The sequence below is a fragment of the Patiria miniata genome, unplaced genomic scaffold, assembly GCF_015706575.1.
Source record: "Patiria miniata isolate m_02_andy unplaced genomic scaffold, ASM1570657v1 HiC_scaffold_30, whole genome shotgun sequence".
Lineage (NCBI taxonomy): Eukaryota > Metazoa > Echinodermata > Asteroidea > Valvatida > Asterinidae > Patiria > Patiria miniata.
The window spans coordinates 5,024,192-5,042,307 of NW_024037070.1; the positions used below are offsets into that span (position 1 = coordinate 5,024,192).

The window sequence follows — 18,116 nt, forward strand, 5'->3', positions numbered from 1 at the left end:
GCCCTGAAAAACGTGTCCCAGAACTGCCCTAAAGAATTTGAGAATACTGTCACCGACGATAATTACATTGTAAGGGGATAGACATCTGTGTGCAGACTAGGTTTTTTTTCCTGATATATTTGTACGCAATAATACTAAGCTATGATCAATTAACTAGTTATGTACAGTATGCATAAAATGGAGATCACTGCCTGATGCACCAGGCCTACCGATATATTACAAACTACAAGTTTAACCCGTACCTTCCCAAATCCTCCAAAATCCTCTTTGCAAAACGGAGGATTTTGCAGGATTGAGACTACATTTATGTGGCAAAAATGTGCGGCTGATTTTGGAGGATGCACTGTTTGTTTCAAGGTCTTGAGCCGCACCTTGTGTTGTTTATGATCAGCCATGCATAAATTTAGGCCTAGGTTGTACTTGAAATCCTATGCACTGCTCCAGGATGTCACTGGCTCTGCCTCAACATACTGACAGTGATTGCTGGAGGATTTTGCAGGATTGAGGCAGTGGTCACCCCTCCAAGGGCCACATTCAAGAAATAACGTAGGATTTTGCAGGATTGATGCTGTCTGCAATTTTTACATGGTGGCAGTTGAATGATTTGGCAGGATTCAGGTTGCATCCTAGCTAAATGCCTAGGGAGTAAGGGTTAAAGGAACACTCATTAATGGTTACTTTAAAGGGAAACTCTCTTCATGTTTATATTCTTTTGTTGATGAACTCTATGATTTGAGGGGTAACTCTGCACATCTAATTAATCCAAATCTTTCCCAAAAATTAACTTTCTCCGATTAAATTCTCATTAACAGTTAATTTCTGCTTTACAAAAAAAACAGGAACCAAAATGTCCAATTCTCATTTGTAATAACTGTCACTGCTAGATGATACAAATTATCAAAACATTTTTGAAAGATTTTATAAATATATATTGAATTCTATCACAAAGTGTATATGCCATTAAAAGATAAAAAGTGCAGTGCCTACAGCCACACACGTTTAAACTTCTATTATAATATTGCTAAAACGTTATCGCTAAAAAGTTCTACTTGAGGTTAATCAAATTACTTTAATGGATTGTCTGCAATAGCCTTGACGTTGGTTCGTTAATTTTCAGTTTCATTGTACAATTAACATAACTTGCCATGGCGATTTCCTGAGCAACATGAAAGAAAATTAATTCTGAGAGCAAATTATCCCTACAATGTTTCTCCCTGCAAAAGGAAACTAAAAATTCTCATTAGATGAGCACACTTTGTGAGTGACATTTTGAAATGTGCACAGTAAGATGGGTATTGATCCCAAAGAATGTATATTGTACTGGGGAATATTGTTACCCGACATTTCTATACTACATGTATGACTACCCTGAATTACGTTGTGTGTCCCTATGGTGTGTCCAACTACAAGAGGTCCAGTGTGGGACCATGGTTGGACATGCTGAGTGGGCACGCTTGTTCAAGTGCGTATGGCATGGAGTACACACGATCATTTTTTATCTGAATATACCGGTACATGTAGAATAACCAGTAGCATCCTTTTGCATTGGTGATGGGCAAAAGGTGGCAATATATTCAAGTCTTAATTTTTGACTTTTTTTTAACCTGTTGAGGGGGAAACTCACACACATACATGTACTAGTTAGTAGACTGATGTTTGTACTGGAGAACTGAAAATAAAGTTGATACTATTTATTTTGTTACCTAAATCACACTGCGGCATATTTTCAAATTGTAATCAGCGCTTTATCAGGCTTTATACCAAAAAAGTCTCAAAGTGCTTCAGAATCATCGACCCGTTCAATAGGCCATGAGACCATTTTTTTTTCTGCAGCCAAGATCAGTGCAATCTGGTCGCTAACCTCAAAGATACCCATTTACTGCATACCCACGGGTGGAGAGAAGGCAATTGCAGTAAAGTATCTTGCCCAAGAACACTAAACATCATTTCCCCGTCAGGCTTTGAACCCACATATCATATTGCACATGGGTCATTCCAATTTGGGGTCCAATTTTCCCTAACCGCCCTGAATCCGTCAAAATCCTCTTTGCCAAAGTGGAGGAATTTGGAGGATTGATGTTACATGGCAAAAGTGCGTTACTGATTTCGTAGGATGCACTTTGTCAAGGTCTTGGGCCGGACCTTGTGTTGTTTTTGCTCAGCCATGCATAAATTTAGGCCTGGCTTATGCTTGAATCCTCCGTACTGTTCCAGGATGTCACTGGCCAAGCCTCAATATATTGACAGTCACTGCCGCAGGATTTTGCAGGATTCAGGCAGTGGTCACCCCTCCATGGAACATATTCAAGAAATAATGGAGGAATTTGCAGGATTGAGCTATTTTTCCATGAGGTCAATTGGAGGATTTTGCAGGATTGGGGCTACATCCTGGCAAAAATAGCCTAGGGAGTTAGGGTTAATGCCTTCTACATGTACATGCAATTCAATCTCAAAGTCAAAGAGTGATAATAACGGAAAGTACCTGCTAAACCAATACAAAAATAGTTTGATGTCAATTTTAATGACATTTGCATGGCAAATTACACAAGTCAGGTGAAACAGGGACACAAAAATGTCACAGTTTTGGGTCATTCGATGGAATGACCCAAATATTACTGGCTGTTCAGTGATTAATGTTCAATACTTGGGGGGAAACATCTCCACTTCCCCCTCAAGAAAATCCATCCATTACGGTCGAGTCTTAGAGAGGACAGCGGCCTGACATCATGATCCCTGGAGTTAATGTGCCGTGAGATTAAACACGGTAAGTCGATTAACCCAATCATAATAATAAAGAGTAACAGAACAGGGGCAGATCATGTGGAATGTATGACATTTAAAAGCAGAGGGACCTGGTGGCGTTTCAATGGTGTGTACGCAAGCGATTAAAAATTTCGGCCTCATGAAACTACCAAAGCACCGTAATTAGTGCATGATTTTTGGACACAGTTCTAATTAAACGTGCATTGTGTATCTGTGCATGTCCCCAACAAAACAGCATCATGCAAGTTGAACTCCACAAAAAAAACAAAATAAAAAACTAATGTACCGGTACTCCCTCCTCCCCCCCCCCCCAAAAAAAAAAAACCACCAAAATTTGGGGAAACGGTGGGCCTAGTTACTCAAAACAGAATTCTACATGCAGAAAATGTATTAATACAGATATCAACTTTTTTATTGAAACGGTCCATGCGATGATTTTTTCGTAGGAACACATTTTGTGCAACTTTCTACTCCTCTTAAAGGGAAAGTACAACATTTGCTTTTGCTCCAATTTTCAGAAATAAATGAATGTGGAGGATCAGTTTGTTATAGTAAATGTTGTTAAAATGACTTGTTTCACGTTTTGGGCTTGTAGATGCTGGAAAAACCAAGAAAACCATAAATTTATGTTCTTGTAGTCTGGTTTCCTGAAGGAGAATTTATAGACTTTGGGGAATTGTAAGGTCAGAGAATCAGTCTAGCAGGCTTGTACCCCTTCACATGTGTGTAATCAAAATTGCAAAGAGTTTTTGTAGCAAAGAGTTTAAAAGCAGTTTTTAAAAAAAAAAACAGTTTTCTTCAACGCTGGTCAGCCGACCAGCATTGGAAAAATACAATTTTTCTTGAAAATGTCACACACCAGGAGCCACAATATTACAGGATGCTTTTCACTGTCATTCCCTAACAATCCAGTAAGGTATTTTGTGATAATTCGATCATTTCGTTTTGTAATGTTTGCAAATGTTGTATCTTCCCTTTAAATGTATGAAAACTATTTGTCACCCCTTTTTGGTTAATTTTATTGAAAAGTGCACTTCCTTACCTTTACACATTTAAAATTTCCCATGTTTTTCCGGACAACTGAGGGGCTGTTACTTTGATGTATTTTCAGAAAGATACTGTTCAGTTTAGGGGTTTTCTGTTCAAATTTTGAACCCCAAATTTGCTCATTGAAAACAGTTGTGAGGAAGGGTTGCTCATTAGCCTTAATGCCATGTACTTACACAACAACGAATCACCAAAGAAAAGAAAATTGATGACAGCAAAATGTCCAAAATTCAAGCAACTTTTTGAAATTCAAGCAACTTTTTGAGTTTTGTGCTGTAATAGCTGTAATATTGAGGTTTCTGCCTAGAATGACATCACGGTTTTGCTCATGAATATGGACATTTTTATTAGCATAAAAACCAAAAAGGCACCAAATTACCCTTCAAAATTGCAAAACAAAAATTGAAAATACGGTTAAATTGGACACAAAGGTGCAGTTTTAAGGATACGGTAGCATCAAAAAGGTTACACTGCATGATCCCTTTAAAGGGAATGTACAACATTTGCTTTTGCTGCAATTTTCAGAAATAAATGGATTTGGAGGATTAGTATGTTATAGCAAATATTGTTAAAATGACTTGTTTCACGTTTTGGGCTTGTAGATGTTGGAAAAACCAAGAAAACCATTCATGTTCTTGTAGTCTGGTTCCTTGACCCCACTTAAGATGAAACAGAGAATGTATAGACTTTGGGGAATTGTAAGATCAGAGAGTCAGTCTAGTAGGCTTGTACCCCTTCAGTTGTGTCATCAATTGCAAAGAAAAAACACGGAATAACTAATAATGAAAAATTAGGAGCAGTTTTGAAAAAAGCCAGTTTTCTCCAACGCTGGTCGGCCGACCAGCGTTGGAAAAATACCATTTTTCTTGAAAATGTCAGCAAACCAGGAGCCACGATATTACAGGATGCTTTAGACTGTCAATCCCTAACAATCCAGCAAGGTATTTTGTGATAATTTGATCATTTCATTTTTTTAATCTTTGCAAATGTTGTATCTTCCCTTTAATGACTGGAGCATACTAATCCTTTGACATCCTAAACTTGTGTGCTTGCTAATATAGTAATGACATGCAAATGTACCTTTGTCTTAAGAGTTTCTTTAAAAGCAGGAAACTCTGTATTAAGCACATAACGACACTTCCATTCACGACTTCCCTCTACTGTAAGACGTGCATAATAAACTAAATTACGGACTCATTTAAAGCATCCGACAGACCGCTGGTTTATAAATTAGACATGTTATCCTGCGCGACCATGTGTTGGGACCGCGGGTGGGACGGAAAATGAAATAATTGAAGAGAAATGGAAAGAAAAAAATGTTCAGTGGGGGGAAACATTTATAAAAAGCCTTTATTACATCCGTGTATGGGTTGCTTAAGTGCACTCTATCAGATATGGTACGTCAGACCTTAACGGAAAATATTACGTGTACACAATCTACGTTATTCAAAACTGAAGAAAAAAATTATAGGCCTACTAAAGAAAACATGCTTTTGCTGGCCATATGTGAAAGTTGTGAATTTGAAGTCCAACTTTCAAACATGTGCATACATATGTACAGTTGTACACAACTTCCACCATTCTTCAAATGCAAAAATGTGTCCATCAAAATCTGTGAAAAGTCAAGCTTTATTTTGGGACCCATTTCCTAAAATAAACAAGCAGAGACCTAATCCCTGCTTCACCCACACCTATTATCTGATGTTTGTAAATACCTCTGAGGGTACTCCATGACCCGACACAGTGACCTCTTCCCAGGGTTACATAGTAACCTTTGACCCGCACACTACCGAGTTATGCACACAGCAAACAGAGCAAACTTTTTGGGGTAGCTTGGGCAAGCTTTTTTATGAGGCTGAGCTTCAGTTAATGGCCAATGAAATACGTGGGGGATATAATGCTCAGTAGTTTTGTCAACGGGGGAAACTTCTACCATAAATTAAGTTTTGGAAATTTTTTTGGAAATTTTCCTCAGACTTCCATGATATTATACGGATTGATACCAAACCAAACATACATTTTTGTATTAGCCCTTTGGTGGACAGGGTCATGACTTGGCTAAGCCATATTTTGTTGGTCTTTTTTGCATACCGATGGGTTCCCAATTCAGCTGACTTCAGCTTCAGATGTTGGATTATATTGGATTTAGCACAGGGAATACGGAATGGGGTTAGTCCGCTCCGTTCACAAGTACCCCCTCACCGGCAAAGAAAGTACAGTTGGGGGTGACCGACCAACGCCATCTTGCCTGACTGCAATTATTTTGCCGCGAAGCGCTGCCACTGCGTGTATGTATAGCACAAATCCCCTGGTGTACGTATGTCACACACAAGGAACGGTGCGCATCAACCAGCGAAATGTCCAGCCTATGGGACGTCGTTGCTAGGTAAAGGGCGCCCTCTTTTGTTGGCGCACAGAGCCCATTAGGCCAAAAAAATAGTTCTGCTTCCAGTTTCCCTACCTACCCTATTCTGACAGCCCCTACCCTCATTTTTTTTATAGAAAAAATGAGGGGGAAAAACATCCAAAACCATCAATTTCTACCTTTAACCTTGACTACACGCAGACACATCCATATGATCGTACAGAATAAAATTGGCAAAAAAATATACATGTATTCCCTACCTGCCTTCCCTATTTTTGAATGCCAAAAATCGGAAACAGAAGTATTTTTTAATTTTTATTTTGCCTAAACATGCTGTATGAGACCCTCTTATAAAAAATATCATTTATCAACACCATCTTTAACACCTGAGGGATTGTTTACATGCTCCTCCCTGACAGAAAAATAAACATGCTCAACAATACTCAAATCTTTTGTGCCAACTTCCTTTGTAACAAATTCATCTCCCCAAAAGCCCTGGATTGTCCACACAGGAGTGAATGGGGCCAGTATGTGCACAGCTGAAGAGCACTGTTGACAATGTCATTATGTCAACAATTGTGAATGGCTGAGAGGTAACCGTTATTTGCTAATTGAATTAAAGATACCTTCGGTGTCTTTTTTTATTCCTTTTATCATAATTTTTTTTAGAAGAAAAAAAAAAGACTACACCTCCTCACAACCACACCCTCCCCCCCCCCCAAACCAGCACCCAACCCCTCCCCTCACTTCCAATAAGCTTGAAAAAAATCCATCCCTGTTCGTTTCCAAGGTATACTTACACTACTGAATGTCAAATCACAACATCTTTAATAGGTACCGGTACAGTACATGTACTGTCAAGAATGTACATTGTATGTTCAATAATGCTAGCCAAAAATGTAATTTGAGCCAAAGTGTCACGCAAGTAATTTTCCAGATGCCTCCAGATTTCATGACATTTTAAATATCTCAGGTTTTGTGTCTGTCAGTTTCTGGCCCGCTCATGTTCCCATGAGACCCCCCCCCCCCCCCCCCCCCTATTCTTAAGAGTCTTCCCATGACTTTCTCTCAACCCTTAGGGCAAATTCTCAAGGATGGCCACAAATTGCAAAACCAGCTGAGAAGTTCTAACATGAATCTTCTGATAAAGTGGGGACCCTTGATGGCAGGTTCGTTATTATTGGTTTTTCGCATTGAAGGACAAGACCAATTCTTCACGGATGTTAGCAAGGAGGATTCAATGCGTCCTTTAATTACATTTTTTTTCTAAGATCTACCCTCTCTTGAACCCTACAGTTTTCAAATTCTACTGCGCTGCTTTTCTAAATCCAAACCTTTTTAGAACTCTGGAATGTGACGGGTTTTAAATTGGTAGCTTGACCCACTCTTGAAGAGCCTGATGTGATGGACAAAAGATTGAGAACATCACACTCACAGCGTCAAGTTTCAGCAATAAATTCCGGAGATAAGAATGATGCATTGCTCCGACTGACATATTTACAACTTCAATTACATTACCAGACTGCTTCTTTTATCTACATGATTGATTGGTTGAAATTCTCAGACTGAAATTTTTTTGGATTTGGCATAATGGAGAAAACACCAGGCTTGGACAAAAAATCGCAACAAGGTCAGACAATAGGCGTGCCAAAATTGAGAGCAATTACCTGTGTAAATGTGAAAGTTATCTTTCATGATATGGAATTTGCACTGGGGTGATGCAAATTTAATATTGGATTTGTGAATCTGGAAAGAATGTAGTATCCAGACACCACTTTTTTGATTGTGTACAAAGTCTGTAGAGAGTCGAGTGCATTCTTAAAAAAAAAATTAACAAAATTGAAAATGTTTCTCAGTCCCAGATTCATGTCTTTTCAACATTTTTGCAATGACTGACCATCATTGAAATAATAATATGATGAAAAAAGTGGCATCAGGACGCAACATTCTTTCCGTGATTTTTTTTTCCATGAGCATTCAGACAACACTGAGTAGGCCTATACAGTGTTTATAAAATACGTCCATGAAGGATGAAGGCCATAACCCAATATTGATTTAAAGTTTTCATCACCGGATTTTATATCCCGGCTTAATACAACCTCTAATTTACAACTTTTTTATACAATAAAAACTCATTTGTTTTCTACACATAGTTAACATTACTGTAAAGAGTAACATCTGAACGTGCAGAGTACTTCGTGTATACATTTTCAAATATTATTAACACTGACACCAAATTCAGAATAAAAGGATAAGTCATCCAAACTTTCACGTTTAATAATAAAAAAAAATTGTTAGTTTAAAAAAAAACTATGAAATAAAAGTATCAGTAAGAATTTACTATTTACTTCTTATAAGTTATAGACATAATTAGAATGCAACTTCTTCGATACCAAACCAGTAATGGCAATCAGTTTCATAACTCCGACGTGATCCAACCAACCAACTTACCTTCCAAAGACACCTCCTTGCCGGCTTTCTTGAGCGCTCGCACCGCCTCGTCGTGCGTTGCGTCTCGCAAGTCCTCCCCGTTCACGGACAAAATTGCATCCCCAACGTAAAGGCTCTCCGTGTGATCCGCCGCCAAACCTTTGAAGATTTTACTGATGATGATGGGCATTTTGTTCTCTTTCCCTCCCTTGATGCTGACTCCCAGGCCCCCCACTTCATGTTTGATGACTTTTACGACGCGTTTCTGGTTTGCAATCGCGTCGGGAATTGTGTCCGGTCCTTGTACGCCGTGCAAGTAGTCAGAATGGCGGAGTGAATCGTTTTTGCTCGGGTTGTTGTTTTGCTCCGTCGGGCCCGTTCCCCCGCCGTTTGAGACGCCATTCGGTTCATATCCGTCCTCCAAACTTATTGTCAAGGTTTCCTCTTCGAGTGTGGCCAGGATTCGGCACCACTGGTCCCTTGCAAGTACCTCCAAAAGGCCAGATTTTGCAACTCCGGCCGCAGCCATCATGTTGACAAAATTCACCGCACGATGTTTTTCCTGAATTTGCTGAACGCCTCATTTGTTATTTCTGTATTTCCTACCGCAAATCCGGAATGCTGATTCCGTCCGCAAACACAGTATGAATCCAAGAAATTAAAATTTGCTTTGGTCTGGTACCTTGTTTGTCAACATCGTGTATTGTATCAAATTGAACACGAAAATGAATTTTCTTAAAGGAGGGATGTGACTAAATTGCAATGCAAAGCTAGCTTACGAAAAAAAGTCGCAGTGACCGCCGGCTGCATCGTGGTGCTATTTTTAAATTCCAAATTTCCTTATTTTTGTGCTTACGTCCGAAATTAAGATCAAGATTCATTAAAAATGTAAATAATTTTTCCTTTACTTTCTTCACCTCCAAAAAGATGCCGCTTGTTTGACTCAATTACTAACTGCATGAAACCATGGAGGAATTCCTCCATGATGAAACTGAAACCTGGGTGCGGTGTGTTTTGCTTCATGATTCCTCTGCGGGTGAATTAAGGACCCCCCCCCTTCCCCCAGCCAAGACATCGATCTTGAGAAGTAAGAAATTTACTGAAAAATTAAGGGAGATCCCCAAACGTAAAACAAAGGCCCCCCACAAATAAATTCATGGGGCATTTAAGGTTCTCAAATCACGTTCCAAATAAAAAAACTCAACAACACATTCTTGAAGAAACGTGTAGTTGGTGTTTTTAATTCATGCTTTACATGTACCATTGGCGCAATATGACTTTACCGCGAACTATAAGCATAAAATTGATGAGCGTGTTTACTTTCCAAGTAAAGTCGTGTGCGGCGCTGTTTGCTTCTTCCATACATCCGCGGCGTGATCGATTGATCCATTTTTGAACATTGATTCTGGCTGATAGTGATAATGTAAGTGCATGAACTAATTTTTAACATGTTGAAGAAATAACCTGAAAAAGTCAAAGGAAACTTCGAGATGAAGCGTGTGCAAAGATGGCATAATTAGCCAAAAACGGTGCCAAATCATTATCAAACTGAATTTTGAGAGCCTTATTAAAGCAAGGCATAACTTGGGAAGAGCAGTGGGCGGGGCATGTGTGTCGGGTGGGGGGGGGGGAAATGCTGGTTTCCCGCATGTCATTAATTAAGTATTTATATTTATTAAATCATGGAGGAGGAGGGCGTTCCTTCATGATTGAACTCAAGTTTGCAAGTGCGTTTGTATACAAATGTAAATGTTTGCATTCAGAATAATGAATATTTTCACAATTAGTCTTAATTTGACAAAGTGACAGGGTTTCCTTTTGCTAGGCAGTTCCCTTTTGATTGTTTCACCCAGCATGCAGTGTTCCACCCAGCATGCATTGTTCCACGCAGGGTGTATTATCCGTGAAATGCAAAGAAATTAGTTACTTTTTTTTAGGACCCATGTGTTTGTCTTTTGCCTTTGCTTTTTTACGGAAGTCGACCATTGTGATTTGCGCATGCGTCAGTTGTCAACCAAAATAGTTGGTGGACTTTTATACATCCCTTTAAAAAAATATTCCTTGAGAGCCATGAATTAGAAAAGAAAAATTAAATCTGCAGACCTCCGCCAGCTGTTTAGCCTAGGAGTTCAAAACATAATAATGGGTTTTCATTCTCATACAGGAAGGGTTCTTCAAAGTAATCAATGCCCCCCCCCCAAAAAAAAAGAAACACTTGTGCGGATGCACCTTTGAGAATACCAACAGTTAAAAAAAAAAAAAAAAAAAAACATAGCTTTTTATTAAGTTTTGTTTTATCTTTAATCTTTCTTTTACAGTATAACTATTCCTAGAAGTAGAAGACGCTGAAGTATAACGCACCGAGCAATCTAACTGACGATGCACTTGCAGTCAGCTGTATAATTTGTGGAAAAAAAACGTCTTGAAAATTTACGAACAATGGCAGCTACTTTGACTAAAAATTGGACAAAACTTCAGACCATGCAGCAGATGTTCCAGCATCCTCCAATTGTAAGACACACCACCCTTGCAGATCGGAACTGGAGAATTCGTCTGAGGATTCCACCTTTATCAATTGGAGTAAGACAACTTTACTTGCGTCCGTCGGGCGTAAGGAGAGCGAGCAATCCTCGCCTCGTGTCACAGATTGTCTCGAGAACGAGATGCTGCCATCCGAGATTCTTGAACCACGAGAGGATGGGAGTTGTCCTCCAGAGAAGGCATCTTGGGTCCGAGAGCAAAGATGGTGATGATAATGAGAACGCCAGGGGTACTGTATCAGAGGCATCAGGGGTCCGAGGTGCAACTAGACTATGGATTTATGGGATTTCTTTGAAACCTCTAATAGTCGCTGGTATTGTCTTCAAGAGATATCAGGCCCCAGACTTTAGGGACTCCAGTGCATCATTGGTACATGTTTCGATTCAGAAGTACCAGATCCTAAAGTACAAGGCCTATCGCTGTTTTGCCCATAGAGCTTAAACTACTAGAGCGCTAACTTTGTGTACATAGTGATGCCTGCTGGGCGCATCCATGTTTGTGCACAAACCTATGGAGACCTAGAAATTTTGTATGGCTTTTGAACGGCTATTTGCATATCTGCGTTTGTATTCCATACCGGTAGGCTATCGAAGCCAATACGCCCAAAACCGAAACACATGATCAGCAAATGAGTGTGTCATTTTGCTCTACGCAATCAGCGCAACGCGTGCGCATATTCGCTGCAGATGCTTCTTGCCGTCACGTTGTTTTAACAGCCAATGACGCGCTTAAGTTGTTTGCGTATGTTCTACTTGCGCGTACGTTGCATGTAGAGTACACTTTCAAAATTCAATCTATCTAATTTCATTATGTTCTACAAACACGCACATGAATTCAAAATGTCTGCGCCCAGGACGGCTTCAAAGCGTCTCCGCGCGCACAATGACGAGTTAGCACTCTAGTAATTTAATATAGCTCTATGGTTTTGCCCCAACTATCCCACTGCTATCAGTTGGCCAAGAAACAAAATCGGCCTGGCGAAAATGGATCAGGAACGCATAATCGAGACGAAACATATAACTGGGACGAAAATTCTATTTTGCAACAGGGAAACAAAACCCTGGCTACCTGCGTGCACATACACGTACACGTCCCAACCATTATCACTGATTCTGAGACTGATTCTGTTTCTGTTAGGCTTGAAAGCCCAGCTTGTAGAATACCATCACAGTAATTTTGAGGTCACAGGTTCAAATCCCACTTTGTCAATTTTCTTCTTTTTTGGTTCTCCCAAAATTTGTCCTTTTTAAATTTTTTTTTAATCATAACATCAAATAAACCACAAGAGAAGCACACCAACTGATGCAAATTTTTGAGTTAACAAGGAAAAATTGATGGACCGGATTCGAAACCCACTAGCTCTTGAACACCATACCAGCTGCTCTACCAACTGAGCTATCTAGAGACACCAATGATAATATGGCCGTTAAATTTGTTGATATCTTCGTTTGGGCGATGCTTGTCATAACCCATTACACTGTATTTCCAGAGATTGCCCCCAAACTTTACTATGCAACTTGGAACAATGGAAGTTTGGGAATCCTTGATGACAATTCAACGTTTTAATTGTTTTATTCAGAAACTAGTGAGCCTCAAGATCAATCAGCCAAGTTGAAGGCAACCCAGCGAATTCGAACCATGCATCGACTTCTTGAGGAAGCCCAAGTACAGGAACCGACGAAGGACTTTGACTTCTCAAACATCCCTCAGCGCCGAGAAGATCGACGTCGGCCGCAGAAGACAGAAAGACCACGGATTGATCCGAAAGAGATGACTGTCTTTCTGTTCCCTGGACAAGGTACTGAGGTGCATGTATTGTCGGTTTTGTTTTGACCTTGCTGCTTGTTAGGTACAAATATAAATTATACTTTGTGATTGTCTTGGGTGCAGGTTCTCAGTTTCAAGGCATGGGGCGTCAGCTTTTGGCCTACCCCAACGTCCGGCAGATGTTCAGCATCGCGTCGGATATCCTCGGGTACGACCTGCTGGATCTGTGTCTGAACGGATCGCAGGAGGAGCTGAACCGCACCGTGCACAGCCAGCCAGCCGTCCTGGTGTGCTCGCTGGCTGCCGTGGAGAAACTCAAAGAGGAACAGCCGAAGGTATGGGCTCCTTGCTTACAGTATCCCCTGCACAGTTACAAAGATGGAGTCTAGAGCTACTTCATTGCATTGCTGACATACGCTTTCAATATTGGGTTTTGCCCTTCACCGACATATTGTATAAACTCTGTCTACTCAGTGTTGCCCCCAAGTAATTGTGAGAAAAAAAAATCAGTCAGGTGGGACTTGAACCCACGACCTCCTGCTCACTAGCGCTGATGTCTTACCACTCAACCACCAAGCTTGCTGGGGTCGGCTGGCTGGTTTGAATCAGATATTTGCCAGGGGTACCGCAATGAAACTGTTCATAAGATGGAATTTGCTTCGAGGTGATGTAAATTCAATGTTGGGTTTTGCCCTTCACTGACATATTTTTATAAACATTGTGTACTCAGTGTTGCCCCAGTGTTTGTGAGAAAAAAATCTCTCGGGTGGAACTCGAACCCACGACCTCCTGATTACCCGCTGCTATATCTGATTCGAACTATGATGACTATTTCTAAGATGAAATTCGTGTTGGGATGATCGATGTAAACTCAACATTAGGTTTTGCCCTTCACCGATGTAAAAACACTGTATACTCGGTGTGTTCCCTCCCCCCTCCATTCCCCCTTCTGAGTGAAAGTGAGAAAAAATCACTCAGGTGGGACTATGAACCCACGACCACCTAATATTGAAGTTACATCACCCCGACGCAAATTCCATCTTATGAATAGTTTCATTGCAGTACCCGCTGCTACATCAGATTTGAACCAGCAAACTAATCCCGCAAGCTGGGTGGTCGAGTGGTAAGACATCTGCACCAGAAAGCAGGAGGTCGTGGGTTTGAGTCCCACCCGAGTGATTTTTTTCTCACTTTCACTCGGGAGGTAACAATGTTTATACATCAGTGAAGGGCAAAACCTTATATTGAGTTGAATCCTAACCATTATATTTTCTGTTATTTTATTGATGTCACAGGCCGTTGCAAATTGCGTAGCTGCTTCTGGCTTCAGTGTCGGAGAGTTCTCCGCTTTGGTGTTCTCTGGCGCCCTCGCGTTCAAGGACGGTAAGTTGGTCCTTAAGCAGAGTATGCGTAGTAAGACGTCATGTGAAATCAAGTTAGATTCGCACATTTTATAGTCTCACATCTAGAGAAAGTCTTATTCCTCATACTTGTATGGAAACATTGAAGAAAGATCTTGAGGATATCATTGTGATGTGTTAAAGACATGTTTTTCTTCATCACCAGCCATACATCTGATCAAAATCCGCGCCGAGTCGATGCAGCGAGCTTCCGATCTGGTACCCAGCGGTATGCTGTCCGTGATTGGCCGGCCCGGTGTACGCTTCAAGATGATGTGTCGCGAGGCCATGGATACGTGCATAATAGACGGAGTCGAGGTACCAGTCTGCACCATCGCATCCCATCTGTTCCCAGAGGCAAAGGTCTTAGCTGGACATACAAAGGTAAATAAACACCTTTGGCCGAGTCCGAATTATGTGGTTATGGCTTGCAATTACACATTGGCCTATGGAAGCTGCTGGAGCCACTTCAAATAGACTTGTGTTACTGCTAGCCAGAGCCATGTTATTTTGAAGCGGCCTTATTTACTTATTAAAGATATAGTCCATCATTTGTAATTTGTGCATTTTGTTCGTTTGAAGCAACAGAAGTGTTCAAAATCTAATGAAGGATACTGAACAACTAACCTGATGAAGTTTCAGCTCAGCTTCAGCTGTATATTCCGAGAAAAACAGCATTCTAGGATCTCAATTTCAAATCAAAAGTTGCTGAATCATGTTTTGAAATGTTTTGAATTGCAGCAATACGCGATGTCGCGCACTGATCCGATGAATTATAGCAACCGCGCGTGCCTGTGCGTCGTGCCAATGCTTGCGCGTGCTGCGCCGAATAACAAAACGAACTACTAATTTAAATTTTCCTACGGTGCGTCTTAAGACGCACCGTTGGAAAGACCTTCTTTTGTTGATTACTTCAAAATGATAGCTTGCCAGAAAGATTAAGGGAGTTTAGTCCACTTACTATCTTTCAACCAAGTATGTTTTTCAACAATAATACGACAGTTACTTTTTCGGATGGCTGCAAATGATGGACTATAGCTTTAAGTAAAATCATTATCCCCAATATAATATAATTTAAAGGTAGTATAGTGGCAACACAGCCTCACACCATTATCTAAGAAACTTCTGGAATGACCACGCCCTGGTTTTGTAAATTTTTGAACATTTAATTTCAGGACACCATTTTGTCCAAATTTTCAGATTCCTATTGGTAATCAAAATCCAAAAATATTCGGACCACTCTGTCTTTTTTCTTGAGCTTAGTTCCTACTGTATCAGAAAACCTGTCAGAAAACTTGGCCATTGTGACGTAAGTTATAAACAAAAAAGCGTTTCTACCAGGCTTAGTGGGAAAATGTGACATTTTCTAACATAAGTTTATTGCTAGAATGCTCAGATAAAAAAATAAGGGTGTGAAGAAAGGTAGCAAACACAAATAGCCCGTTTGCTTCCTATTTCCTTGCGTCATAAAATATCTCTTGCATGCCCAACATGTAATCTATAAAATTAGTAAACGTTTGCCATATTGAAATACAATCTTATAATAGTTTATAGTTTATCTTATAATAGTTTATGCGGTACCCGCTGCTCTGTACATCAGATTCGAACCGGCCAACCGATCCCGTTAGCTCGGTGGTCGAGTGGTAAGACATCTGCACTAGAAAGCAGGAGGTCGTGGGTTCGAGTCCCACCCGAGTGATTTTTTCCAACTTTCACTCGGGAGGTAACACACTGAGTATACAGTGTTTAAAAAAACGTCGGTGAAGGGCAAAACCTAATTTGATTCACATTGAAGTTGCTGATCTTTAATGATCGATTAAAGATTATCAGAACACTGTTTTGATGTCTCGTTTCAGGCCTTGGATTACATCCAAGAAATGTCCCGTCACTACTCCTTACGCAAGGTCAAGCGCGTGCCGGTCAGTGGAGCGTTTCACTCCCCGCTCATGGCCCCGGCCAGGGAGGCCTTCTACTCCGCGGTCGACCGCGTCCCCTTCGACACCCCCGTCATTAAGGTCCACTCCAACGTCAACGGGAAGCAGTACCGTCACCCGAAGCACGTCCGCACGTTGCTGAAACGCCAACTCATAGAACCCATCCACTGGGAGCAGACCATGCACGAGATGTACCAGCGCAGCAAAGGGGCCGTCTTCCCCAAGACGTTTGAGGTGGGGCCGGGGAAACAACTCGGAGGTTTCTTACAGAGGAACAACCTCAAGGCATTCCACTCCTACACAAAAGTCGATGTGTGATGTGCAAACGGCGACGGGTTTTGTCAAAAACTCTGAGCATGTTTAAGGCAGAACAGTGCTTAACCCACAGTAAATGGTATTTGTGATCACTTTCAAAAGACCCCAATGCATCCATCCAAATCTTATGTATCCATCATCAAGTAACGATCCAGGAGATTTAAGACTAGGAGTTTTTGGATCATTTCTCTGAATTGGTTGGATGGCTCTGTCACGGACATTACACTTTTGTAATGCTGGAATTGCCTTGGACTAGTATTGCCTTCTAGGGGTTCCGTGCACAAGTACTCCTCCAACTGCCAGAAAAGGAGAGTTGGGGGTGACCTAGACTGGTTTCCAGTCCATCCACTGCGTATTTCGAATGATCGAAAGTTATTGGGGGCGGGGATAAGTCTGGGAGACCATCGCAAGTTAAATTGGAACGTATTCGCGCGCCGACGATGCCTGATGCACACGCGAAGCCACTGTTGCTATAGCTTAGGCACATTCAGGAAGTCGTGCGTACTTTGCGCGCGAACCAGTACATTACAGTACACATTACAGTCCCGTCCACCGATTTCTCAAAAGTGTTAAAAACGCGCCCTCTTTGTTGGTGCACGGAGCCCATTCAGGACGAATCTACCCAGGTTTGTTGCATGGCTAGACATGTACATAATGTACATCAGCAAGCAAGGACCAAGAAGATATGTGATGACGTTTTGACCACCCCTTTACTCCAGACGTTCGTACATTTAACTTTCAAATATAATAGAGGCAAAGCTGTAGACTAAGTCGTTGTACTACATGTATACATTTATTAATCTATATAAGATATTGTCAGCTGATGTTAATATGAAACCGTAACTATTTTTATTCCATGTGATATACTGTGGCTGAAATTTTTGGCTTAACTTTAGATTTCAAATAATTTTCCAGTTTTTTCAAGGCTGTTATTGTGAGGCTGAATTTTTTGTCCTGGCATAGAAAAATGTGAACTGATTTTGTAGTTCTTATCATACACAACTCTTACATGCGCACACAAGTTTAAATATAGTGGAATGGTTGGGCAGACTTTGCATCTTGTCACTAGGCTGCAGGGAGCAATACTTACAGGAATCAAAAACATTTTGACAATAACAAGTACCAAGTGGTACAACCCATGGCGGTTCCACGAACAGTACAACCGCGAATTTGGCAATGCAATGGGGCGTGATCTAATATGCAAATTAGACGCATGCGCATCAGTGTCACAAAGCTGTCATACAACCAACAAACCAAGCAACCCGCCCACTCGCCAACCAACCAAGCAACATAAGCAGCTCAAGCCCATGGCGTGTTTCAAACCGCCGTGAAAAAAAAGTCCACTGCCGCGGGAAAAAGTCCCCAGTTTCTGGCACAGATATAAATATTTATTACGCTCAGGTTTTTAAGTAGTTCATCAGAGCTGGAACCTATGTTAAGAAAGCGTCCAAATGCTGTTGAAAGTTATTAAAAGTAACAGGTAAATTGTTGTCATACTAAATGAGCGTGCTCATGTTGTGTAGTTTTGGGCGTTTGTCGTTTCACTAGTATGAT

General features: G+C 40.8%; 2 protein-coding genes across 4 annotated transcripts in view; one reads left to right on the forward strand and one right to left on the reverse strand.

The window, feature by feature from the left end:
* LOC119739195 (beta-1-syntrophin-like) overlaps positions 1-9,366 on the reverse strand; it is a 37,576-nt gene extending 28,210 nt beyond the window's left edge. Inside the window, exon 1 of one of the 2 annotated variants that reach the window (XM_038214033.1) lies at positions 8,627-9,366. In XM_038214033.1, coding sequence (XP_038069961.1) covers positions 8,627-9,137 — 511 coding nt within the window. In that variant the 5' untranslated portion in view covers positions 9,138-9,366. The remainder of the gene's footprint in view (positions 1-8,626) is intronic. The other variant, XM_038214032.1, reaches the window with a different exon arrangement.
* Positions 9,367-10,923: 1,557 nt separating this feature from the next.
* LOC119739457 (malonyl-CoA-acyl carrier protein transacylase, mitochondrial-like) lies at positions 10,924-18,084 on the forward strand. Of its 2 annotated transcripts, none has more exons than XM_038214420.1 (6): positions 10,924-11,405; positions 12,726-12,944; positions 13,037-13,248; positions 14,209-14,296; positions 14,480-14,697; positions 16,170-18,084. In XM_038214420.1, exons 1-6 carry the CDS (start codon positions 11,045-11,047, stop codon positions 16,563-16,565), a joined length of 1,494 nt encoding a protein of 497 aa, XP_038070348.1. In that variant the 5' UTR covers positions 10,924-11,044; the 3' UTR covers positions 16,566-18,084. The 2 variants fall into 2 exon arrangements, with proteins under 2 accessions (XP_038070348.1, XP_038070349.1); XM_038214421.1 differs by having other exon boundaries at positions 10,930-11,351.
* Positions 18,085-18,116: the final 32 nt, after the last annotated feature.

Excerpts from the sequence above, each read along its gene's own strand:
- LOC119739457 (XM_038214420.1), top strand. The coding sequence starts at position 11,045 with ATGGCAGCTACTTTGACTAAAAATTGGACAAAACTTCAGACCATGCAG. Across the intron at positions 12,945-13,036 it reads CTTTCTGTTCCCTGGACAAG|GTTCTCAGTTTCAAGGCATG; the intron begins GTACTGAGGTGC and ends TCTTGGGTGCAG. Across the intron at positions 13,249-14,208 it reads TCAAAGAGGAACAGCCGAAG|GCCGTTGCAAATTGCGTAGC; the intron begins GTATGGGCTCCT and ends TTGATGTCACAG.